This window comes from Salvelinus sp. IW2-2015, unplaced genomic scaffold (genome assembly GCF_002910315.2).
Source record: "Salvelinus sp. IW2-2015 unplaced genomic scaffold, ASM291031v2 Un_scaffold1555, whole genome shotgun sequence".
Lineage (NCBI taxonomy): Eukaryota > Metazoa > Chordata > Actinopteri > Salmoniformes > Salmonidae > Salvelinus > Salvelinus sp. IW2-2015.
In genome coordinates, this window is record NW_019942986.1 from 51689 (window position 1) to 79281 (window position 27593).

General features: G+C 42.8%; 1 protein-coding gene across 1 annotated transcript in view; it reads right to left on the reverse strand.

Moving 5' to 3' along the window:
* Positions 1-27035, reverse strand: part of LOC112071250 (thrombospondin type-1 domain-containing protein 7A-like) — a 52942-nt gene extending 25907 nt beyond the window's left edge. Inside the window, exon 1 of the mRNA XM_024138716.1 lies at positions 26556-27035. Within this exon, the coding sequence (XP_023994484.1) occupies positions 26556-26736 (181 nt within the window). The 5' untranslated portion in view covers positions 26737-27035. The remainder of the gene's footprint in view (positions 1-26555) is intronic.
* Between the last annotated feature and the right edge of the window lie 558 nt (positions 27036-27593).

Here is a 27593-nt window from a genome sequence, read left to right on the forward strand (position 1 = left end):
ATCTCTGGATTTGTGATTGTGAGTTAATAAAGATACGCCTTCAGTTCCTAGCCCTAGTGTGTCGTCTGTATTGTCGAGTGATAAGATTCTAGTCATACTGCAAGGTTGTCTCCTGGTGAGGTGTGGAGGCTGTAAGAATTGCTAGGGTCAGTCGTATGCATGTTGTCTCAGTGGTATGTAACGTGCCCCCGTGATCCCGATCTAGGTCATCTGTAGAATGATTAGTCTCGGTATCTTGTGAGTGTTAAGATCTAGGTTCACACACACACACACACACACACACACACACACACACACGTTGGGCCAAAACAGACAGACTGCACTCACACTTAGGTCGACACACAGCTTTCTGTCAACTCTTTTCATGTTTTCTTTCATTTCATATCAGCTGTGAGATGTACGATGTAAACAGCAATAAAAATACACCTTCGGGGTGAAAGACATTAACTTTCTTTTGTATCATGTCTCCTAATCAAAACAAATTACCATTGATTCCACTTAAATGCAATACTACTCTTAAAAGCCCTCCTTAGAATGTGTCTGTGTGAATACCAAATCTGAATGTCAGATTATGTAGCACTGTACATACTGTATTTACATGGCATGTAAGCCCTGACATCAAGAATAGAAACGTGTCATGCTATAATTCACCATCATTCACTTGAACCATCTAAAGCCAGAGGACCTATCATTTACAATACAGAGACAACATGCCAGACAACAGATGCAAAGGCCTTTGAGTGCAGGAAGTGTGTGCCAAAGAGAGTTGTTTACCCTCACACCTGTTCTTTCTCCAGGCAAACTAATTCTACCTTTTTAATTTCTTGATTCTAACAGCAAGGGTCGGGTAGACGTAGCTAGTGGTCCCTTGGGTGATCCAGTTCTATTGCTTTTTGGGGGAACGGTTTCAGAGCGCATGACGGTGAGGTTGGGGGAACGGTTTCAGAGCGCATGACGGTGAGGTTGGGGGAGGTTTCGCTGCAGTCTCTCAGCAAAGTGTTGAGACGTTTACTGAGATCTCAGTTCTCAAATTGACAGCGACACTAACTGCAAGTCCACTGTGAGGTCTTGATAGGATGTTGGGAAATAATGTTATATTCTGTTTACAAGAGAAGCATATAGTGAAAGGGCAAAGCAGTGATGATAGGTTTATCGTCCTCTGATTTCTTCGTCAATATTTCTGGATGCTTGTATTAAATGTTCTGTTCATTCTGTAGGTATTGATCTGGCTGGGCATTTGACTCAAAATGTTTCAATGTGTTGCTTGCCTGGATTGGTCAATCACTTGTTGAGTCCAATTCTTTCCAAATGAACACTTATCCTCCAATCCCGAAAACACTGTGATTGAAATGGTTTTTAAAAGACATCCCCTGACCAACATTTGGGCACAGGTAAAATGGCAGGTGAACTTATTACCAGGGTCAAATCAATTGTGTCAATTTGCTGTAGAGGTTCAGATGGTGGATAAGTTAACTTGGAACTGTTGAAGGTTTGTAAGTGAATGACTAAATACATAGACAAAACACTACATGCTCTTAAATATATTACTTGATTTGAACAAATACTTATAATACATACAAATAGTATGATAAAACCAGAATATCTTCTTCACAGTGCTCATGTGCCTACGTGTTGCATGAGCATACTGTGTATGTACGTGTTGCTTTAGATAATATTTTCTGCATTATGTGATATTTCCTCCATAGATGCGGAGGAAAGGACAAATACAGCGAGCGGAGGATGAGGTAATCATCTCAATGTCAACTCTGTAACTAAGAACAAATCCTTTGAATTATGAATCAGGGACTCTACTGCATGCTATGCCAGTGAACATGAATGCTGTTGAAGGCTATGGCATCTTTGAGGATAAAATAGAGAGAAAATACGTATTGGGTGTACTGCATTGACATTATAGCATACTCTCCAAAGAACTGCTGGAAACTGTCAAATGATTTAAAAGAGATTAAGGTGTTTTTCACGACAGTGAACTTGATCCAGCAGCACATTGCCTAATCATCCTGCCATGAGTGGAAGACGAAAGAGAACATCATTCTCTACAAGAAACATCAACTTCCTCAGAAAGAACTGTACTCTGTTCTCACGAAACCAATGTATTCATCACGTAAAGTTTCTGCTTCATCTCTTGGTTTAATTACACACCAGGGTTAAGCTCACTAAATGCAATTTTATAGCCTTTTCCATCCTCATCTTGCTATTACAGGAACACGAGCCCAGTTGGTATCCGCGCTACACCGGAGTGACGAGTGGCGTTGCACCTAATGAAATCATGAGGCAGAAAAGAGCAGGGAGAAAGTGTTAACCTGGAGCCACAGAAATAGCCCCCGTGTCAACTGGAGGGGAGAGAACTGTGATCCCAATCTCAAGCATTTCCATCCACAGTGCTAATGCTCCAATCCCCCTCATTTCCCCCCTCCATGTTCACCTGACAGCTCCTCCCTCTGTTAATTGGCCAGATGGGGAGATCATGGCACCTCTGGGACACGGTTGCTAGGATATTAATGGTGGTCACGGAACAGACACGGATCTCGTCATTTCTCGCTTCTCTTTGGTGTAAAGGTCTCAAATTAGATGTTCTCAAAGGTTTTGGTTTTCAAACATTGCACACCAATGGCAGATTTTGTCCATATGGTTATTTACCAGTATAGCCGTACTGTATGTCCCATATTAAATAGAATACAATTTTATTGGTCGGGTACACAAATTTTGCAGATATTATTGCTGGTGCAGCGAAATGCTTATGTTCCTAGCTCCACAGTGCAGTAATACCTAACAATACAAAACAATACAAGGTACTACAAAAAATAAAAATAAAGGAATTAATAAATATATAAATATAAATATACAGTGAGCTCCAAAAGTATTGGGGCAGTGACAGTGTTTTTGTGTTTTGGCTCTGTACTCCAGCACTTTGGATTTGAAATGATACAATGACTATGAGGTTAAAGTGCAGACTGTCAGCTTTAATTTGAGGGTATTTTGATCCATACCGGCTGAGCGGTTTAGAAATTACAGCACTTTTTGTACATACTGTAGTCCCCCAATTTTAGGGGACCAAAAGTATGGGTACAAATTCACTTATACTGTACGTGTATTAAAGTGGTCAAACGTTTAGTATTTGGTCGCATATTCCTAGCACACAATGATTACATCAAGCTTGTGACTCTACAAACTTGTTGGATGCATTTGCTGTTTGTATTGGTTGTGTTTCAGATTATTTTGTGCCCTATAGAAATTAATGGTAAATCATGTATTGTGTCATTTTGGAGTCACTTTTATTGTAAATAAGAATAGAATGTTTCAAAATACATCAATGTGGATGCTACCATGATTACGGATAGTCCTGAATGAATCGTGAATAATGATGAGTGAGAAAGTTACAGACGCACAAATATCATATCCGTCAAGACATGGTAACCTCTCACCATTACAACAGCAGGGAGGTTTGCATTTTTCGGGGGGGGTATGATATTTGTGCGTCTGTAACTTTCTCACATCATTATTCATGATTCATTCAATTCATTTAGCATTATCCAAAATCATGGTAGCATCTACATTAATGTAGAAGTGTTTACAATAAAGGTGTCTCCAAAATGACACAATACATTATTTACCAATCATTTTTATTGGGCTCAAAATAATCTGTAATCATACTCAATCCATGTCTCAATTGTCTCAAGACTTAAAAATCCTTCTTTAACCTGACTCCTCCCCTTCATCTACACTGATTGAAGTTATTTTAACAAATGACATCAATAACCCATAGCTTCCACCTGGATTCACCTGGTCAGTCAATGTCATGGAAAAAGCAGGTATTCTTAATGTTTTGTACACTCATTGTACATACGAAGTGTGTTAAAACAGTATTTAAATATTATTCAAGTGACCAGTGTTCAATGACTATGTATATAGGGCAGCAGTCTCTAAGGCACAGGGTTGAGTATTGAATGGTAGCTGGTTAGTAACAGTGACTAAAGTTCAGAACAGGGTACTGGTCAAAGGCTGGCTAGTGGTGACTATTTAACAGTCTGATGGCCTGGAGATAGAAGCTGTTTTTCAGTCTCTCCATACCAGCATAGATGCACCTGTACTGTCTTCGCCTTCTAGATGGTAGCAGTGTGAACAGATTGAATGATATTGATATCAATATCATTCAATGTGTCAGTTTCGAAAGACACAAGCTTGACAAAAGCCACACATATTTTACATACACGGCATTGGTGTATGCATGCAATACCATTTGGAGTTCATACACTCTGTTTGCCCCTGCCAGCTGTGCAGCTCTCGACCCTGTATTTTCAAAGAGCCAATGTAAGGAATCAATATCAATAATTGATGCTAAACTGTACAAATCAAGGGCCCTCTGAAAGATGACATCTTGCACAATCATATAGCTTGAGAGAGAAGGAGGTCCTAAAAGAGATCCCCAAAGAAGTCATTACTCCCAGGAAAACGTACCAAATGGGGGAGGTCAATAATTGAGAGGTCTGTTTGTTTACCAGAACAGTAGCATAAATCAGCATACACCAACACATGAGCCAATCTACTAGAAGGATGTTTAGTGATCCATAGGAGTGATGAAACTGTATGAGGGCTGTGCCTGCTTGCCAGTAAATCCACATGGCTAAACCTCTAGTGTCCAGCACCTGGACCACAAACGTACAAAATGAGAAATACATCTGAATTCATGTTGCTTTGAAAATGATTTGAGAACGTCTTCACAACGAATCTTTTGCTGTTGATTGAGATCCAGACTAGATCTAAAAGAAACATATGTTGGGTTGTATTTATAGACCATGAGCATCTTCCATATTCCATGCGTTCCTGATATTTATCCGAGCACTGAATCCTCTATGAAGCAACGGAAAGCTACACGAGAGAGAAACTCATTAGCCACAAATAAACCACCCACAGTTCCTCACATCTGTTCCAGCTCCACACGTTAGAACACACCACCTTCAATGAGTCACAGTAGAACAAGATGATCCATTCTCGGCTCTCTCTTTGGTGATGTCTTTGCAGGATTGCAGGTAGAGACTGCAGCTTTTGCTGGTGTTTCATTGTGGAGCGGGAGGCCTGAGGCCACACTCGTCGGAGGGGACACATACTCTTCGCTGTGATCACACCAGGGGTCGGGTGCAATAAAGGCTGCCACCCTCAATCTGCAGGCGATGAGATGAATGAGCAAACCTCTGTGTTTCTGCTCTTTGATTCCACCGCTGTGCTGAGCGAGGTAAACATGAGAGGAGAGGGGAGAGAGGGGGGGGGCTTCTGTCTTAGAACACACATACACTCTGAACACACACACACACACACACACACACACACACACAACTCCCGTTCCTCTGACACACACATCACACTACATTACTGTAAACACACTAATCACTAATACCACTAAACATACTACCACAAGCATACTAACACTGTAGTACTCTCATACGCGCACACGCCACACACACACACACACACACACACACACACACACACACACACACACACACACACACACCACACACACACACACACACACACACACACACACACACACACACACACACACACACACACACACACACACACAACACACACACACAGAAACACACCATTCAGACATGTGCCCACATGTCCATAGTTGCTTATCAACGGAAACAATCAAGGGAGAAGCGAACGTCTGCTTTGCATCTGCAGCTTGAAACGTCATCATCACTTACATACAAATCCCTCTTCCTCCATCCACTCACAGTATTTCTCAGCGCAGTGACAACCCGCAAAAGCATATTTAGATTCCATGCGAGTTAACACAATCAGACTAAACACACATAAACAAATAGCTTTCCTGTATCTGGGATAGAACACGAACCCAAGGGCAATACATTTTCCAAACGCAGACAGAACGCCGGGACTCATCTCGCCAAACATACAGTAGACACCTTTCCCTGTCACAACATCTGGAACTTTCCACAGTTGAAGGTTTAATCACGTCGCGGCGGCAGGGCATCAGGATGGGTGGTGAGAGAGTGGCGAATCCATTAACAGTGGTAATCAACAGAGAATGGGACAGGAGGGCAGAGGGGATGGAGCGCGCTGCCAGGTAGGCAGGCTGGTGGCACACATAGTAGGGAGCAACAACAGCATGGGCATGGTGGTACTGTACCCAGACAGACTGCAGACATACAGACACAGATCCCCTCTACATGCTGCCTCGGTGTTCCATCTGTTAGTGTTAGGGGGCATGGGTGGAGAAGAGGGGGAGAGCAAATATGACGACGGAAGCATTTCTGCCTCCAGTAAGTGTGTGTGTGTTTGGGGGGATTGTGTGTATGTATGTTTGTGTGTGTGTTCTGAGTGACACTGAAGACATTCAGTGTGACAACTGTGAGTGTGATTTGGAATATTGTAGGGTAAATTTGTTGCAAGCCAGATGTTTAAGGCTACATGGATTTATTTCCTCCCAAAACATGTTGTACTAGCCTAGTCCAGGGTTCCGCAACTGGCGGCCCACGGGCCAAATTATTGTATTTTTATTGTATTGTATTTTTCTGAGCAAAACAATTAATAAAACGTAAATCTTTTTTTTTATTGTTGGACATAAAATAATGTAAAACAACACCAAAACAGCTCCAAGTGATTTACATTTTCTAAATCTGTTCAAATAATTTTACGCATAATAATGAGATATGTAATCGGTATACAAATGTAAGCAAGGTTTGAAATTATTATGTTTTAGTCAAAATATTATATCTGTTTGGGCTTGCAGTCTACAAATAATTTGTAATTATGTTCCGGCCCCCTGACCATCCACTCAATAATTTTTTTAATCTACATTAGTTGATGATCCTGCCCTACTTCATGATTTATTTGTGCGAGTATACGAATGAAGGACATAAAGATCGTTTTGGAGCTCAGAAATGTAACAACTACAAGACAATCCAATAGATCGATTGAAATTTGAGCGACTGAGTGGATACAACTAAAGTCAAGGCATTTTCTGATGGGCCGAAGTCGAGCTCTGTAAAAGAGGGTCTGAGGGAGTCATCTGGTAAAGACGGTCTCTAACTTTGTAGCCGTGATCCTTAGCTTTGCCTTTCCAGGGTCAGATTACTTTAATCCAAAGAGAAGTTGTTCAAAGAGAGCCAGTAGGTGGACAGATCAAAGAAACCCAGTACCAGCCAAGGTCCATGTTCTTTAACACTGCATTCCTGTGAATCCAACACTACTCTGCCATACTACCATACCCCCACGTCTCAAAGAGAGATGGGAGAAGTTTGGGAAATGGAAGGATGAGAGGAGAATGATTCTCCGCGTGGTAGAACTTTGATATAGGATTTGAGGAACGTAAAGTCATGCAATTTTCTAGAAACGATAAGAGAGATAGTGGGCTGGATGTTGAAGTTGCTACAAGTGTATTTTGCTATAATATGGAAAGGTAGTTTTGAGTTTAGAGACTTGTTTTATGTACATTTTAAAATACAATCCTCTCCTAAGAAATAGGAAAATAAAGTGGACTGGTAAGTAAGTCACCTGGTTTTCAAACAAGGCGAAACACATTGGGATATAAGCTACATTTGAGAATACATTTATTTTGATGGATGGAAGTAAATGCCGTCTGAAGTTGAACAGCGCACATCACTTTTGATTGCCAAGTCGTGTAGCATACCCAGCCACTGAGGTAATAAAGAGAGAATCTCTGACTTAATCAATCTTCGGATTTGGCAGCAGCCTGGACTTAAGAAGTCATATTATTCCCCTCGCCACGTTATTCCATCCTGAAGGTTGCATCTGTTTTCACAACGGTCTTCTGTAGCTTCTTCTCTGTTCTTCTTTCTCCCTCGTTCCTTCCCTATCTTCTCTCTCTATCTCAATGTCTGTCACTCTCGTTTCTCTATCTCTCTGCAGTCTCTCCATCTTTCTCCTTGACCTTTTCCTTCTCTCTCCTTCTATCGTTCTCTCTCCCTCTGTCTGCAACTTTTTCTCTCTTTCTCGTTTTTCCTCTAAAAACAAAGGTACCCCAGACGAGAGAGATCGTACATGAGGGGCATGTGAAATCCACTCAGACAACTGAGTATTATAATGTCATGCACCCTTAAAGGTTAATACAGGCTGTTCCCATGTAATAGATTAAGCCTTTGATGATAACCAATTCACTTCACAGAGATAGTGGCGCAGTTGAAGGGAATTGATGCCACTGGGATAGCCTTTCTCTCTTCTCTCTCCACTACTTATTCTCTTTCTGTCTCTCTCCTTCAAATCAAATGACATTTTATTTGTCACATGCACCGAATACAAACAGGTGTAGTAGACCTTACAGTGAAATGCTTACTTACAAGCCTTAACCAAAATGCAGTTTTAAGAAAATACCCCCAAAAAATAAAACATTTTTATTTATTAAAAATAAATAAAAAATACACAAAGAAATTATATTTAAAAAAAATCCTAGCTCTCTCCCGGCTTTCCTCTTTAACAACAGCTTTGTCCATCTTTCTTCACTGTGAAAAATGTCACAACGCTGCTGTTCATATGAAGTTGATTGGAATGATTTGAAAATGATGCTTTAGTTCGTTCAACCTATTCTATTCAATTTGCCTGAAATCAAATAACTAATTCGACAGATTAATGTGATTTTTAAAATTGATTATAGGTTCTCAACAACGGTGGGACAATGTAGCGACGGCAGCCTATCAGAATCAGTTTGAGGCGTGGCATATTGGGGCGTGGCTTTCAGTTTGTTCTTTTTGCCCCACCGTGGGAGTAAATGTAATTCCAGTTAATCTAGTATATTGTATTCTTCATTCAAACATATCATGTACCTTGTCAGCATCGTAATGAGAATTGTGTAAGTGCATGTGATACTAAAGTTAAGGAAGCAGATGTTTGTTTATGATCTTACCGCACCTAAATGTGACAGTCTTGTGTGGAGAATATGTAAACATGATTTTTTTTTTAACAAACTTATTTTCTTGTTTTAAAGAGAAGTTATTTAATTGCTTGTAACCCAATTGGATAGCTTATTCTAAACTATTATATTTGTTATTTATTATGTTTAATCAAAGGGGAAAAGTAAGTTGAGTGTTGAAAGAAATAGGGTGCAACTTGAGATGTACTTTTGGTAATAATAAAATAAAACAGTTGCCATTGAATCACATACAGTATTTGATTTCAACAAATGTAGTATTTTCAATTGGAAAAAGCTATTTACCTGTAACCAGGAAGTATTTTTCTTCTAGGTTGATCCATTTTTTACAGTGTTTCTCTGCATACTGTATCTCTCCTTTTTCCTCCACCTCTCTCTTGTTTCCTTCCCTCCATCTCTCTCCACTCCCACCCTGTCTCTCCACCCCTCTCTTCTCTCTCCCCCACATGGTGTCTMCTCTCCAGTCTGTGATCATGTAAATACCAGATGYAGTGGGGTCCTTSGGCCAAAGTGCTTCACACTAGGGTTCGGGCAGTCAACCAGAGAAGCCCTGAGCATGGAAAAGAGGGCTTCAATTATATTAATCCTCTGAAAATTGCCATTGGCCAGGGTAAGATTCTATCCAAACCAGACTTTCTTCAATGGAGTGCCATAGCGGTGTAGTGCTGATCCAGTGCCTTCTTACACTGRTTTAGATGTGKTATCAGTGGRAAACRTCTATTTTTAATGGYGKCGGCGGTGGGGGATAGATGAAAGGATGTGTCCACATGCAACAACCACACACTGTACACAGATAAGCACACATATCCACACATCCCTCTGCCCCTTCAGATCTGCAATGGTCTCACCAGAGGGTTCACCAGTGGGGTACAACAGCAGCAGGACTGACCTAGATTTTACACACATATATAATCCAACGCGGTCGCACGTACACTCGCACACACACAAATTCATGCACACACTCATGCACGCACGCAGGCACACACGCGCACACGTGCGCACACATACAAACCTGTCTGTGTTCTGTTAAATTAAAGAAGGGTAGAGAAGAAACAGTCCTTCCCTTTTAAGTATTTTTTTGTTGGTTGCTGTGTTGATTGTTTTGCGCTATTATTGTTACTACGGCTTATTTGAAATAATCTTGCTCATGATACTTAATCTTCTACTGCGGTTGAGCTCTTACTTTCTGCTAAATAACAGATTTAAAAAAGGTTAAACTACAAGAGCTTGGGACTATCAGCATTTTCGTCAAAATGTTTTTATTGACAATGTTCTCTACCTATATAGTGTATTATAAGTACTCCAATTCATGTTGTTAAGTAGAAAACACCATTCAAGTCAATGAGGGCTCGGAACATTAAAGCCAATTATCTCAGAATCGTCTTTTAACAGATAGAACCTTATAGTCAAGCCCTCGACTCTCTCTCTTGCCATGAAGCAGTCTAAACTTTGGGTCTGCACTACCACTCTACAACAGGGAGCCAGAATTGAACAACTACAGGTGCGGAGGGTTTACGTCCTCACATAAAGCAGTCATCATATCACTGTTGCCATGGCTACAGCTTTCTAGCAGCTCCAGAAGAGGTGGAGGAATGACTGACAGCTGTGACAGCTGTGTAATCCCGCCGGCCCCTCTCTGGGAAAAAACACAATCTTCATTAAAGCCCAGCCGCTCAGCCTAGCCGTCCTCCATAGACCCACCAACCAGAGAGATGAAGACAGGGAGAGATGGGAATGGAGTGGGAGGACTGAGTGTGGATTCATAGAGCCAGCGCTTGATTACGATTATTATGACATATAGAACCGGAGGGAGGTTTCAGGTACAGAGGGCTCGGGCTGTCTTACTTTCGAGCCCAGATGAAGGCATAGACGGAGGCATGGTGAAAGACGCAAGATTTGTAGTTCAAATAAACGAGGCAAATGTCATCACAGAGGTCAGCACCAACTCATGTCATCCCTTGTTATCTTGGTCTCTCCTGAACATCATCATCCTGTGTTCCTCCTGGGTATTAGTCATGGTCGATGTTATTTACAAATTAGTCATTGTCCAAGTTATTATTGACAGTAATAGCCACTTGTATCATTGTAGAAGGGACAAAACAATCCCATCAGATATCCAAAATAACAACTTGTCATTTACAATAGACAAGTGAGACAAACGGCTTACATGACAGAAGAGGGTATAGTGAGAAAATCCTGTGGCACATTCAAGAGGATTTCCTAAAAGATTCTAGAGAGGTCAAATGTGCCATGATGAATTACTGTGGCCTGTGATGCCTGGCTGCAGGTTGGCTTCATGACTTCTCATAGAGGCCTGTGTAGGGACAACACAAAGGATGAATCAACAAGAAATACCTTCTACTAAAGGTTTTCTATTGTGACAATAGCAAATTGTTGTGGTTTCACTGGTTTGTGTGCGTAATGTGTGTAAATCTGGGATTTCTGAGTCTAGCAGGTTTTTGATTATCCAAACCGCCAAAAGATGACAAAGTTTAATTTGCAGATTTTCTGATAGCACAGTGAGTGTTTTGATTGGAGGACTGAGAGAAGCAAACAATTATGTTGCTGCTTAAACTGTGTAATCACAACGTTATACTTTCTCTAATATGAAAAATAAGAGCAAAGAAATACACCAAAATAATTGAAAATGATTATCTGATATATAATTGCAGTTCAGATTAATCCCACAGATAGTTCCCCTTCAACACACTGGAATAATTGTTTTAAATGATGGTCGAGCCCTAAGCCTCTTTTCATGACACTCTTATCATTCACACAACTTTAAGTGTAAAACATTTAAAGAAATCCATAAATATCTAGTTGCACCAAGTTACTGTAACAATGTTCTTGAAATGTCAGAGAAAAACAGAGGAGAGAAAAGAGGGAGAGAATAGAGGGAGAGAACAGAAAACAGCAGATCCCTAACCCTGAATCTATTACATGTTTGTAGTGAGCTATAAGTGGAGGTGTGATCTACAGGAATACTCTTCCTGCATTCCTGCAACCCATGCATGAGCTATTACCAAAGGGTTAGAGGCGCAAAAGCCAGGGAATGCATCTCTCTATAGGTGTGAATGTGGAGTTGCTAGTGCACATGTGTCAATGTGTGTGTATGTGCACATACAGGATGGTAGAGCATGTCTGTGAGCGAATGCCAGAGACCTGGTGTGAAGTGCCATGCGTGAGTCCTGGCTCCACACCCAAACACCCACGTGACCCAGGAAACAGAGAGAAAGGATGGATGGATTAATAGAGGGAAAGGAGAGGATGAGGTGGAGGAGGAGGTGGAGAGGCAAGGCTGCCAGTTCCTGAACACATTGACAGATAAATGAATGGATGGATAGATGGATGGATAGATGGATGGATAGATGGATGGATAGATGGATGGATGGATAGATGGATGGATGGATAGATGGATGGATAGATGGATGGATAGATGGATGGAGGGATTACAGAGGAGAAGAACATAAAGAAAGAGCAACGAATCAGCCATGCGGAATAGACACTGTAGATTTATAAATGAATGGATACCAGAGAATTAGAGTGAACGAGTGGAGAAGCCAGAGGAGGTATCTACAGTAGCTAGCAAGGGAGCCAGAACAGCCCTGTGTGTTGACCAGGCCCCGTGCGCCCTGCCCTGCCCCGCCATGGCTTTCTTCTGCCTGGGGCCATCTGCTGCCCTCGCTCTAATCCAGGGGATTTTCATAAGTGATTAGCCCATGCGTGTGTGAAATTGACATTAAAGATGGTAGTACTGTGGGGAAGGACACTACAAGCCTCAGATCTCAGACACCAACAGCTCTTCCTGTACAAACACCATCTTAAAAGGGCTAGATGGCCAGGGATTCATGTCCCAGTATCACCAAGACAAGGTTAACAAGTGGCTAAACACAGGCCCAACCAGGTTAAACTGTATATTGCAGAGTGTTTTCAAGCATCAGGGATCTGCTAGCTATGGTCCGGTTAGAGCTACTGTAGCACTTGAGAACTGACAATTGTTGTCAGCTAACCACTTGATGGACCGTTCAGCATCCTACCTCAACACGTATAATCAATATGCAAAGCAACACTTCAGTACTAGATACTGTACAATTATTGTATAAAACATGTGTAATACATGCCTGTGGTTCTCACTGGTAACCATATCTTCATCAGATTCCGTTCTCAGATATTGGCCCGTCAGGTGGAAGCAGAGATTGTCCTTCATTCTCATGCACTGTCTGACCCAGGAGGCTTGAGCGTTTGATTCCACTACCATAGATTAAATCAATCTGTATTTACACATGATTACACGGAGCAGTATATTAATTCACCCTGGGATCACTGAGATAATGAAAGCAAAATGTATCTTGCGCAATATAGTAGGCCTTCATTACTTTGTATATTCATTGTATGCTACAGCCTAGCAGAGAATATATTTCAATTACATTTCCATCACGCCATTGGTAATATGATACAAATAAGATAAGTAAAACCGAAACTCATACAAATGTGTAAAAACGTAATCAAATACGGTACATCGTTGGCCTATGATGCGGTATGATGCAGTCAATGAACCCACCACAGAACTAAAACTACATTTCCCACCACATTCCAATACAATGAACACACTAGTCGTGCTCATCCTGAAGTAATACAACTGAGCAGGACTCAGGGATGGGTGGATGGAGTGATGAATGGAAGGATGGATGGATGAGTGGATGGACGGATATTTCTCCACTTCTCCATCGTATGCCTTTATTACCATCAGCAGAGCAGAGGTGTGTGGACTAGAGACTCGTCTCACTAAAGTAAATGTCACTGCTCCCTCTCAGAGAGCCCATTTCCTCTCAACCCACTGAAGCTGCCTTATTGCTTCCCACGGGACATGACAGTCTGTTTTGAATGCCACTCCCAGAGTCTAAATAACATGTTTCCCCAACGTATCCACTGACTGAATGAGAAGAGTTCACCATGTTTCTGCTTTGACCCAGTATGGCTGAAGTAGTTGTCAGTCAAGGCACTGGGAGGACACGACCCTATGTCCCCGCACAATGTGTCCCCCTCGTCATCTGTCTCCTGTCCTGGTCTTTCAGGGGGCACTTGAGGAGATTAATAGGACAGTGTAGGTCGGTTTATTCAGTCATATACTCATCCCTTTAAAGCGATAGAGTTTAAACAGCAGTCAAGGGATAAACTTTCATCAGAATTCTATAATATCCCACAACTTATCCCCTAATATTACCATTGATCTGCTTACTCTCACCACACAAACACTAGTATATACAAAGTAATAAATACCAGTAAATACACGCTAAATACATTTATGACCTAGCTGCCGTCTAAATATCATATGTTGTGAGCTGTTGGAATATTGCAGAATATGGTGTAAATGTGCAAATCCTCTTAAATCGCTATAAATAAAGTTTTGGGGATAAAGTGTAATCTGTAATCCAGCCTGCATCTATATCAGTAATGATCAGTTCTTAGTGTAAACTCTGCCATTCAGATTAAAGGTAGACTCAGCGATATGACGTAGATGCAGAAAGTACATAACATAGTGGGTCTATTTCCGCAACAACTAAGAGCGCTGAAGCGCGAGGCTCAACTTCTCCGTTGTTTTGGGTCCATGGCCACTGAAGCAAACCCGTGCACATGCGCAGAGATACTGTGTGTGACCGTGTGAGAGCGAAGTCTTGCATCTTGCTCATCTCAATCTCTGTGGTGCTCCTCGTGGCAACGTCATTTCGCTGAGTCTACCTTTAAACAAACTCTTGTGCTTCCTGGCCTGCACACTGCTGCGTCTACGTGGGACTGGACAACTTTAGGATGAATGGGCCGTTTTCACAAAGTAGCCTTTTTGGGCGACAAGGATACAGCTTAATCTGCTTATGCAACATATACGTGAAAAATAACATTTCACCCTCCACTACAACCCCAATGTGGGTCAAAAGAAGAGATTTTGATAACATGAGATGTCAGTGCAGTTCTCTATGAATCTCTATCATCAAACAAGTTTCTATGTGATGAAATATCTGTAGAGTTCAAAGGTGCTGTTACAGATGTTACAACAGGGGCAAAACTTGAAACCCCAAACCGTTCATCTTGATACGAAACGCAAATCTTCTTTGAAATGTTTCACCCTCCCTTTCCAAGGCAGAAATCTGCTGACGCTGTGTGTAAGTTGTATCGCTGTTGTTGCCGCTCTCCAGAAATATGAATACACCGTGGGCTGCAGTGCTGACTGCTCAGTTTCCAATCTGGATATGAGACCGGTCACACGCTACTGCTTCAGTTATCGCCCATTAGAGCCAAACTGAAAAATGGAATATACAAGAAAACACTTGCATGCCATGATCTCCAACTCCCAAAGAAATCACCTTCATTTATTCATGGCCTAAATATGCAGCCTGTTGCTATGGGTCTTAAAGAGTGGCCAGCCAATTATATTTCAGAAGCTGGTATGCCCTCAGGTACTATGGTAATGAGGGTCAACATGGGTCATATTCAAATGCACTCAATAAAATGAAGCTGGGCTCCATAAGGATTCATTCAATTGGGATGTTGCCAGAGATATCCCCCATGGCCATATCTCCAGACAGCATCTCTTACTGAGGCAGCTAGATGTGGGCTTGTTTCCTGCCAAAGGCACTTGTCGATCTCTAACACTGTACATTCAGGTGATAGCACAAGGCTATTAAAAACCAGGCCTTAATGTTTTTTCAGTACTGCTGTTTTTTCCCTGGTAGTTCATTGATTGATTTCTTAATTGATTTGGCCAGATAGTCCACTCTCCTGGAGTCCAAGGTCTGAGTCAGATCCTGAATAGAGAGGAAGGAAGAACACCAGTCGCTCTATGGATCTTGGCCCGGGTTTGAATTACCCTGGTCTAGTGGGAGTCTGGGAGAGTGGGATATGCTGTGCTTGTTTGACCATGATAATGACCTTAGGTTATGGTATTGAGCTTCTGACCTTTTCCCTCATATGCTTTCCAGTCAGGCTATTCACTCTGGTGCGTACAACACTACATGACCAAAAGTATATGGACACCTGCTTATCGAACACCTCATTCCAAAATCATGGGCATTATTATGGAGTTGATCCCCCCTTTGCTGCTAAACCGCCTCCACTCTTCTGGGAAGGCTTTCCACTACATGTTGGAACATTGCTGCGGGGACTTGCTTCCAGTCAGCCACAAGAGCATTAGTGAGGTCGGGCACTGATGTTAGGCGATTAGACCTGGCTCGCAGTTGGTGTTCCAATTCATCCCAAAGGTGTTCAATGGGATTGTGTTCAGGGCTCTGTACAGACCAGTCAAGTTCTTCCACACCGATCTCGACAAAATATTTCTGTATGGACCTCGCTTTGTGCATGAGTGCCTTCCCCAAACTGTTGCCACAAAGTTGGAAGCACAGAATCGTCTAGAATGTCATTGTATGCTGTACTGTTGATTTCTCTTCACTGGAACTAATGGGCCTAGCCCGAACCATGAAAAACAGCCTCAGACCATTACTCATCCTCCACCAAACTTTACAGTTGGCACTATGAACTCTGGCAGGTAGCGTTCTTCTGGCATCTGCCAAACCTAAATTCGTCTGTCGGACTTCCAGATGGTGAAGCGTGATTCATCACTCCAGAGAACGCGTTCCACTGCTCCGGAGTCCAATGGCGGCGAGCTTTACAGCACTCCAGCCGACGCTTGGCATTCCGCATGGTGATCTTAGGCCTGTGTGCGGCTGCTCGGCAATGGAAACCCATTTCATGAAGCTCCCGATGAACAGTTCTTGTGCTGACGTTGCTTACAGAGACAGTTTGAATCTTGGTAGTGAGGGTTGCAACCGAGGACAGACGATTTTTTGCTCTATGCGCTTCAGCACTCGGCGATCCAGATCTGTGAGCTTGTGTGGCCAACCACTTCGCGGCTGAGCCGTTGTTGCTCCTAGATGTTTTCACTTCACAATAACAGCACTTACAGCTGACCGGGGCAGATATTTGACTAACTGTCTTGTTGGAAAGGTGACATCCTATGATGATGCCACGTTGAAAGTCACTGAGCTCTTCAGTAAGGCCATTCTACTGCCAATGTTGGTCTTTGGAGATTGCATGGCGGTGTGCTCGATATTATATATCTGCCAGCAACGGGTGTGGCTGAAATAGCCAAATCCACTGATTTGAATGGGTGTCCACATACTTTTGTATATATAGTGTATGTTGTCATAGCAGGTGGTTGGGACTGGGAGAGCCACTAACAGCTAGGTCGGGTGACATCCCTCACTGCTGGAGCCATCGTTAGGTGGAAATGTATTCAGTAACAATGGCCTGTCAGTGCTCTTCACACTGGCCCATCTCATTGAGGGATGACATCAGTCCAGCATCATGGTTACACATACAGTAGCTACAGTATGTCCACAACACTAGAGGTGGAGTAGTGGGCTACTTGGTTCAATTGTCTTTTGAGTTGCAAGGGGTCATCTACATCTACATTTCCTTCCTAGAAACACCCATATTGGCACAAGTGGTTGGGAGGCGGGCCAGCGGTGTGTCGTCTGTAGGCTTGGTGCGAGATGCACATTCTAGCTGGTCACCGCAATCAAAACATCCTATTTTGTTAGGTGGATAAAACCAGGAATTTGTTCAACAGTAAATTACATAATTACTGTAATAAACGTGTTTGCCCTGCAGCTGGGCCTGCCTGTTTCGCTGGGGCCGGCTGCTGTAATGAGCAAGCCTCTCACACTCTCTCTCCCCCTCGTGCTTGTATGACATTTCAAAATGCAATTGCGGGGGAAAAACAAAAACTTTGCAAGCAATTTGTTTTCCATATTAAAGAGAGGGTCTCAGCTTTTTATTTCTCAACGATCATTACTGAGCTTAAAGCACACTGGTCAGTCTATGTCATGGAAAGAGCAGGTGTTCCTAATGTTTTCTACACTCAGTGTAGCTAATGTGTTTTGAGTTTCCACTTCTTCAGGTGGTGAATTAGCACCAATTTAATTTGGCCTATACAGTTGAAGTCGGAAGTTTACATACACTTAGGTTGGAGTCATTAAAACTCGTTTTTCAACCACTCCACAAATCTTTGGTTAACAAACTATAGTTTTGGCAAGTTGGTTAGGACATCTACTTTGTGCACGACATAAGTCATTTTTCCAACAATTGTTTACAGACAGATTATTTCACTTATAATTAACTGTATCACAATTCCAGTGAGTCAGAAGTTACCATACACTAAGTTGACTGTGCCTTTAAACAGCTTGGAAAATTCTAGAAAATGATGTCATGGCTTAGATGCTTCTGATAGGCTAATTGACATCATTTGAGTCAATTGGAGGTGTATCTGTGGATGTATTTCAAGGCCTACCTAAAAACTGAGTGCCTCTGCTTGACATCATGGGAAAATCAAAAGAAATCAACCAAGCCCTCAGGAAAAAAATTGTGGCCCTCCACAGGTTTGGTTCATCCTTGGGAGCCATTTCTAAACGCCTGAAGGTACCACGTTCATCTGTACAAACAAAGGTACACAAGTATAAACACCATGGGACCACACAAGCCGTCATACCGCTCAGGAAGGAGACGCGTTCAGTCTCCTAGCGATGAACGCACTTTGGTGTGAAAAGTGCAAATCAAATCAAATCAAATTTTATTTGTCACATACACATGGTTAGCAGATGTTAATGCGAGTGTAGCGAAATGCTTGTGCTTCTAGTTCYGACAATGCAGTAATAACCAACRAGTAATCTAACCTAACAATTCCACAACTACTACCTTATACACACAAGTGTAAAGGGATAAAGAATATGTACATAAAGATATATGAATGAGTGATGGTAAAGAGCGGCATAGGCAAGATGCAGTAGATGGTATAGAGTACAGTATATACATATGAGATGAGTAATGTAGGGTATATAAACATAAAGTGGCATAGTTTAAAGTGGCTAGTGATACATGTATTACATAAAGACGGCAAGATGCAGTAGATGATATAGAGTACAGTATATACATATACATATGAGATGAGTAATGTAGGGTATGTAAACATTATATTAAGTGGCATTGTTTAATGTGGCTAGTGATACATTTTTACACCAATTTCCATCAATTTTCATTATTAAAGTGGCTGGAGTTGAGTCAGTATGTTGGCAGCAGCCACTCAATGTTAGTGGTGGCTGTTTAACAGTCTGATGGCCTTGAGATAGAAGCTGTTTTTCAGTCTCTCGGTCCCTGCTTTGATGCACCTGTACTGACCTCGCCTTCTGGATGATAGCGGGGTGAACAGGCAGTGGCTCGGGTGGTTGTTGTCCTTGATGATCTTTATGGCCTTCCTGTGACATCGGGTGGTGTAGGTGTCCTGGAGGGCAGGTAGTTTGCCCCCGGTGATGCGTTGTGCAGACCTCACTACCCTCTGGAGAGCCTTACGGTTGTGGGCGGACAGGATGCTCTCGATTGTGCATCTGTAGAAGTTTGTGAGTGCTTTTGTTGACAAGCCGAATTTCTTCAGCCTCCTGAGGTTGAATAGGCGCTGCCGCGCCTTCTTCACAACACTGTCTGTGTGGGTGGACCAATTCAGTTTGTCCGTGATGTGTACGCCGAGGAACTTAAAACTTACTACCCTCTCCACTACTGTCCCGTCGATGTGGATAGGGGGGTGCTCCCTCTGCTGTTTCTTGAAGTCCACAATCATCTCCTTTGTTTTGTTGACGTTGAGTGTGAGGCCCTCTTGAAGCATGTGGGAACAGCAGACTGGGATAAAGATTGATTGAATATGTCCGTAAACACACCAGCCAGCTGGTCTGCGCATGCTCTGAGGACGCGGCTGGGAATGCCGTCTGGGCCTGTAACCTTGCGAGGGTTAACATGTTTAAATGTTTTACTCACCTCGGCTGCAGTGAAGGAGAGCCCGCAGGTTTTGGTAGCGGGCCRTGTCAGTGGCACTGTATTGTCCTCAAAGCGAGCAAAAAAAATATATTTAGTCTGTCTGGGAGCAAGACATCCTGGTCCGCGACGGGGCTGGTTTTCTTTTTGTAATCCGTGATTGACTGTAGACCCTGCCACATACCTCTTGTGTCTGAGCCGTTGAATTGCGACTCTACTTTGTCTCTATACTGGCACTTAGCTTGTTTGATTGCCTTGCGGAGGGAATAGCTACACTGTTTGTATTCGGTCATGTTTCCGGTCACCTTGCCCTGGTTAAAAGCAGCGGTTCGCGCTTTCAGTTTTGCGCGAATGCTGCCATCAATCCATGGTTTCTTGTTTGGGAATGTTTTAATCGTTGCTGTGGGTATTATGTCGCCGATGCACTTTCTAATGAACTCGCTCACCGAATCAGCGTATTCGTCAATGTTGTTGTTGGACGCAATGCGGAACATATCCCAATCCACGTGATTGAAGCAGTCTTGAAGCTTGGAATCAGATTGGTCGGACCAGCGTTGAACAGACCTGAGCGCGGGAGCTTCTTGTTTTAGTTTCTGTCTGTAGGCTGGAAACAACAAAATGGAGTCGTGGTCAGCTTTTCTGAAAGGAGGGCGGGGGAGGGCCTTATATGCGTCGCGGAAGTTAGAATAACAATGATCCAGGGTTTTACCAGCCCTGGTAGCACAATCGATATGCTGATAGAATTTAGGGAGTCTTGTTTTCAGATTAGCCTTGTTAAAATCCCCAGCTACAATGAATGCAGCCTCAGGATATGTGGTTTCCAGTTTACATAGAGTCAAATAAAGTTTGTTCAGGGCCATCGATGTGTCTGCTTGGGGGGGAATATATACGGCTGTGATTATAATCGAAGAGAATTCCCTTGGTTAACTTCCTGACTGATGTCAGAACAACAGCAAAGGACCTTGTGAAGATGCTGGAGGAAACGGGTACAAAAGTATCTATATCCACAGTAAAACTAGTCTTATATCGACATAACCTGAAATGCCGCTCAGCAAGGAAGAAGCCACTGCTCCAAAACCGCCATAAAAAGCCAGACTACGGTTTGCAACTGCACATGGGGACAAAGATCATACTTTTTGGAGAATGTCCTCTGGTCTGATGAAATAAAAATAGAACTGTTTGGCCATAATGACCATCGTTATGTTTGGAGGAAAAAGGGGCGGCTTGCAAGCCGAAGAACACCATCCTAACCGTGAAGCACGAGGGTGGCAGCATCATGTTGTGGGTGTGCTTTGCTGCAGGAGGACTGGTGCACTTCACAAAATAGATGGCATCATGAGGGAGGAAAATTATGTGGATATGTTGAAGCAACATCTCAAGACATCAGTCAGGAAGTTAAAGCTTGGTCGCAAATGGGTCTTCCAAATGGACAATGACCCCAAGCATACTTCCAAGTTGTGGCAAAATGGCTTAAGGACAACAAAGTCAAAGGTAATTTGGAAGTGGCCATCACAAAGCGCTGACCTCAATCCAATAGAACATTTGTGGGCAGAACTGAAAAAGTGTGTGCGAGCAAGGAGGCCTACAAACCTGACTCGGTTACACCAGCTCTGTCAGGAGGAATGGGCCAAAATTTACCCAACTTATTGTAGGATGCTTGTGGAAGGCTACCCTGAAACATTTGACCCAAGTTAAACAATTTAAAGGCAATGTTACCAAATACTAATTGAGTGTATGTAAACTTCTGACCCACTGGGAATGTGATGAAAGAAATAAAAGGTGAAATATATCATTCTCTCTACTATTATTCTGACATTTCACATTCTTAAAATAAAGTGGTGATCCTAACTGACCTAGGACAGGGAATTTTAACTAAGATTAAATGTCAGGAATTGTGAAAAACTGAGTTTAAATGTATTTGGCTGAGGTGTATGTAAACTTCCAACTTCAACTGTATATAATATTAGTGCACGTACAGAGGAAGGCAAATTAATCTCTATTGAACAAGCCCAATTTTGACAGTAAAATATAACAAAAATAGCCTAATTGTCAACCCAAAATTCATGTCAGTCACTGGATTAGGTTGCATATCCAAATACATTGAATTTCTGCTTGGACATGTTAGATGTAACAACGTATTTATTGAATACCATCTCAGTAGTCTATTATACCTGTTAAAAGGATCCGCCCCTTTTTTTCAATTTTCGCCTAAAATGACATACCCAAATCTAACTGCCTGTAGCTCAGGCCCTGAAGCAAGGATATGCATATTCATGGTACCATTTGAAAGGAAACACTTTGAAGTTTGTGGAATTGTGAAAGGAGTGTAGGAGAATATAACACAATAGATGTGGTAAAAGATAATACAAAGAAAAAACCTACCGTTCTTTTGTATATTTTTTGTACCATCATCTTTGAAATGCAACAGAAAGGCCATACTGTATTATTCCAGCCCAGGTGCAATTTAGATTTTGGCCACTAGATGACAGCAGTGTATGTGCAAAGTTTTAGACTGATTCAATGAACCATTGTATTTCTGTTCAAAATGTTGTATCACGACTGCTCAAATGTGCCTAATTTGTTAATTAATAACTTTCCATTTTCAAAATTGTGCACTCTCCTTAAACAATAGCATGGTATTATTTCACTGTAATAGCTACTGTAAATTGGACAGTGCAGTTAGATTAACAAGAATTTAAGCTTTCTGCCAATATCAGATATGTCTATGTCCTGGGAAATGTTCTTGTTACTTACAACCTCATGCTAATCGCATTAGCCTACGTTAGCTCAACCATCCCGTGGAAGGGACACCGATCCCGAAGAAGTTTAAAGCATTGTGAATGACTCTATAAGGACTTTATAAGATGATGTCTCAAATGGACGTTAGTCTGGACTGGAGCCCTGACAGGTGTTGGCTGAAAGCAGTTAAGAGCAATTATCAGAATTAGCGATAACCATGCACGTTTCAGGTGGCTAACAGATCTAGGGGAGGAAAAAGTGGTGTAAACCATGAGTAGGCCAGAGAGAGAGAGAGCCAGTCTGGTAAAAGGGGATTGGGAAGATCAGAAGTCAGGGACGATGCCTACGTAATCTGAATAATGGATCATCTGTTTCCCAATGGCAGATTAGGACCTGGATAAGCGCAAAGGGGAACGTTGGAGATGCATCAGGCTCTCCTGCTGGGTTGTGCTGTAACACAGAGAATGGTTCTGAACCACACGCATGAACATCTCTACTGTCATTGTCACTGTCAATGTTTTTTTTTTAATGTTTTTTTTCAACCATTATTTAACTAGGCAAGTCAGTTAAGAACAAATTCTTATTTTACAATGACGGCCTACCCTGGCCAAACCCTCCCCTAACCCAGACTACGCTGGGTCAATTCTGCGCCACCCTATGGGACGGGCGGCGCACGGCTGTTTGTGATACAGCCCAGAATTGAACCAGGGTCTGTAGTGATGCCTCTAGCACTGAGATGCTGTGCCTTATACCGCTGAGCCACTCAGGAGCCCTTTGTAATGTATTCATGCTTCCCTACAACACAGCAGGACATTTGCCAACTGCATTTCTACGTCATTACACGTTGCTTTGTGGTATTCAAATTATATTGGTGAATATTTTATAAGATGTCACATATGAAGATACCTCTTCACATTGGAAGAGTCCCACCAAACACTGTTGGTTTGATGGTGTCATACCAGTACAAGTCAGGACAGTTGGTGTATCCTCATTTAAATCCCATGGTGTCAGAGTGAGAGTTCAAGGAGTGGGGTAGCGTAGTACCAAAGCCTCATTTGTTGTGTACTCCAGGTTGATCTCTGGCCTTGAACGGGACACACAGTCACACTGTACACACACTGATAATTGCCTTGGCCCCGTTTTAATGGGCAGCATGCTGGTGCAATCATGACAGCTCCGCCTACAGACTACAGCAGTACTGCCACTCCACTAACGGAAACTAATGAAGCGCACACAGCACCTAACTGCAGAGGAATTCCACACAGTGTAACTGTGTGTGTGTGTGACTGTGTGACTGTGTGTGTGTGTGTGTGTGTGTGTGTGTGTGTGTTGTGTGTGGTGTGTGTGTGTTGTGTGTGTGTGTGTGTGTTGTGTGTGTGTGTGGTTGTGTGTGTGTGGTGTGTGTGAGCTGGTGTGTGTGTGTGGTGTTTGTGTTACGGTGTGTGTGTGTGTGTTGTGTGTGTGTGTGTGTGTGTGTGTGTGTGTGTGTGTGTGTGGTGTGTGTGTGTGTGTGTGTGTGTGTGTGTGTGTGTGGTGTGTGTGTGTGTGGTTGTGTGTGTTCTGTGTTGTGCTAGTGCGTTGTTTGTGTGTTGGTGTGTGTGTGTGTGTGTGTGTGTGTGTGTGTGTGTGTGTGTGTGTGTGTGTTGTGTGTGTGTGTGTTGTGTGTGTTGTGGTGTGTGTGTGTGTAAGTGAGAGATAGAGAATATAAATAACTGTGTGATAGAGAGCCTTAAACCCTCCAAGAATCTCTTCAAGGCTCATAACACTACTATACTTTACCATATCATCCTCCTACTCCTTCACAATCTCCTCATTATCGTCCACATCGATATAATCATCATCATCATCATCATCATCATCATCATCATCATCATCATCATCATCATCATCATCATAACTGCCTACATCAACCTTATTCTCAACAGGTTTCTCCTCCTCCTTCACCTCATCATCATTGTCGTCATCATCCTCATCTTCTTCAAGAACATCATTATCAAGACTGTGGCAGCCAGGGCCTGTTTTCGCTTTTGTCATTTAAATAGAACCCTCCGGAGGGAAATATCCCTGAATTCACTGCACCTCAAAACATAGATCATATTTTCATGAAGCCAATAAAAGCAACGTGAGCCAATTCCCTATAGTTTGAAGACAGAGCTGTGTTTCAGAAACTCATCATTATGCAAACATCACAGCAGCATTTGTCACCAGAATATTCCCTCCACTGACTGCTCTCTCTGAAATGTGCACAAACATAATCATATTTTATGAAAAGAGCTGAAATGCACAAAAAGTGGTATGCAAATGCAATGATACCACATTTTAGTCATTTAGCAAACACTCTTATTCAGAGCGACTTACAGTAGTGAGTGCATACATTTTTCATACTTCATCGTACTGGTCCCCTCGTGGGAACTTAACTTAACCCACAACCCTGGCCTTGCAAGCGCCATGCTCCAACAACTGAGCCACACAGGACACATTTTGATAAAAATACTTGAAAGCACAGAAATAAATTGCTCTACTGTAGGTTATCTCCAAGCTCTGTGGCGTCGCCAAACCAAAGAAGAAAAAGAAAAATACATTTTTTTTTATTAAAACAAATATAAACTTCTATCCTAAAATCAATAGTCCTCCTTTAGTTAGAAAGAACAGAAAATCTCCTCACAGAGGGTTACATATCACAGCACAGACCTAAAGCCATGTAGCTATAGGCAGTATGAGGAATGTGTGTGTGTGTATATGTGTGTTTACTTTCTTGTGTTTGTGCAGGTGTGTGTGTGTAGCATGGGAGAGAGGGGTGCAGTAGCGTGGGAGAAGTGGTGTAATCATAATGATCTACAGTGGGAGAGTGGGGTGCAGTAGCGTGGGAGAAGTGGTGTAATCATAATGATCTACAGTGGGAGAGAGGGGTGCAGTAGCGTGGGAGAAGTGGTGTAATCATAATGATCTACAGTGGGAGAGATCTAGCCCCTGACGCTCCATTTCTTAGGGCACGGCTGCTCCCTGGAACGTCTTTCTTGAGCAAATCCCTACTCCTTTAATCTCCTTACTCAGCTACATCCTCTTTAAAGATGCAGAAAGCGCGAGACACAACGACATTCCATTGATTCAGGACTGTCGCTGAGCTGTCCAGTGGGTTGGGAAGGGGAGGGTTATTTTGCCCTCATCTAGTCCTATGAGGGGGAGGAGGTGGTGGGGGAGGTGAGCAAGCGAAGGGTTAACTATCACCTTGAGGGCCAAGGAGATTTTCCCATATATTTTTTAAAAGAACTCGTAAGTGCGTCAAGTCTCCCTGGGCATGATTATTCCTGGCTCAGGTCTTCTAATTATGTTAGAGGAGCTGTACATTACTAATGCATTGCACTTGTTCATATCAGAGGTGATCAGAAAACACTCTGCAACCACCCATCCCATTTCATCTCATGTTTGCAATCAAATCCCCATTTTTTGTCTACTATTGTGCTCCGACACATGTACAATCATCAAGATATGGTGCAACCACACACCTCAACTACCAATTCATCTAAGAGACAGAAATGTAAGTAATCCAGTCAGAATGGATCACGGCAGCTTTAGGTGGCAAATTCAATGCACTTACTAATAGACTTCTGGTGGATTTCTCTGTTAGCGTTCTCTGCCTCATTCTCCCATGATAGCTTGCTATTCAAGACTTCTAGACTTCAGTTACAATGTGCAAACTATCAGCTTGTGAGACTAGTGCAAGGGACAGGGAAAATTAGGTAATGCGATGACGGGGGTTTTAAGGACCTTGAGACCTGCTCTAATTTTCAAAAGGTTCACAGAGGAAATGAGAACAGAAAATATCGTGCCCAAGCTGAGTGTCTTGTCCACAAGCTTTTTCAATACTGAATACATAGTCACCATTGACTATTGAAAACATGCTCCTTGAAACACAATATTCTGCTTAGACTTCAATACTGCAGATGTTCTATTCTGATTGCCATTAAAGTCAAACAGTACAAAACAACCAATCTGTTTCTAAGTCTCTCATAGTACAGTAGGAGTCCAGTACCTGTTTCCCAGAAGTACACAGACTTGGTGTCCTCTACCATCTGTGTGTTAGCCCTCCAGGTACCACAGAGCAGTAGTACTGTCACCCAGAGGAATGTGCTGCCCCCTGTCCTTATACTGGGGGACCCTCCTGCACCCTTCCACCTCCACCCCAGCCCCATGGTCCTCTCCAGGGTCAACATAAGTCCACACAGTCGAGAAGGTGACCGCAGGTTAAAGATAGCCCAAGACTTACACAGGTCCGACAGGCAAAAAAAAGAATAGTGTGTGATTTGTCCCACTAGAGTAAGGGACTGGTGCTTCCTCTCCTGAAGGGTAGATCGAGAGATTACTCCTCTTGTCCTCTATCTCCCTCCTCTTCTCTTCTCTACTCCACTCTTTACAGGGTATTCCCAGAGGAAGGTTGTCAGTGAGAGAGGGTAGAGGTCCAGAGGAATGATAGAGTCTTGCTCCTCCATGCTCTCTGGTGCTGCCGTTTCTGCCTCTGTCCTCTGGCTGTGGAGCTGTGACAGTGGCTGTGCGTCTGCAGTGGTACCTCCTCCCCTCCCTCCTTTCCCCTCTCTCACACGCTCTCTCTCTCTCTTTCTTGCTCGCTCTCTTTCACTCACTCTCTCTCTTTCTGTCTCTCCATGCTCCAGCTCCCTCTCTTTTTTACACACACTGTCCCTCTCTTGCCGAGGGCACAGGGACCGACGAGTCTTCTGTTCCACTCCTCGTTAGCAGCGCTGAGAGGACAGCTGGAGACCAATGTTCACATTGAGCAGAGGAGCTATTGCAAGCACAGCTTCCAGGTTCAGAGACAGTGCAGCGCAGGGCGGGAAGAGATAGAGATGGGGGAGATGGGGAGAAATAGGGAAAGTGTGTATGTGTGTATGTGTGTGTGTGTGTGTGTGTGTGTGTGTGTGTGTGTGTGTGTGTGTGTGTGTGTGTGTGTGTGTGTGTGTGTGTGTGTGTGTGTGTGTGTGTGTGTGTGTGTGTGTGTGTGTGTGTGTGTTGTGTGTGTGTGTGTGTGTGTTGTGTGTGTGTGTGTGTGCGCACG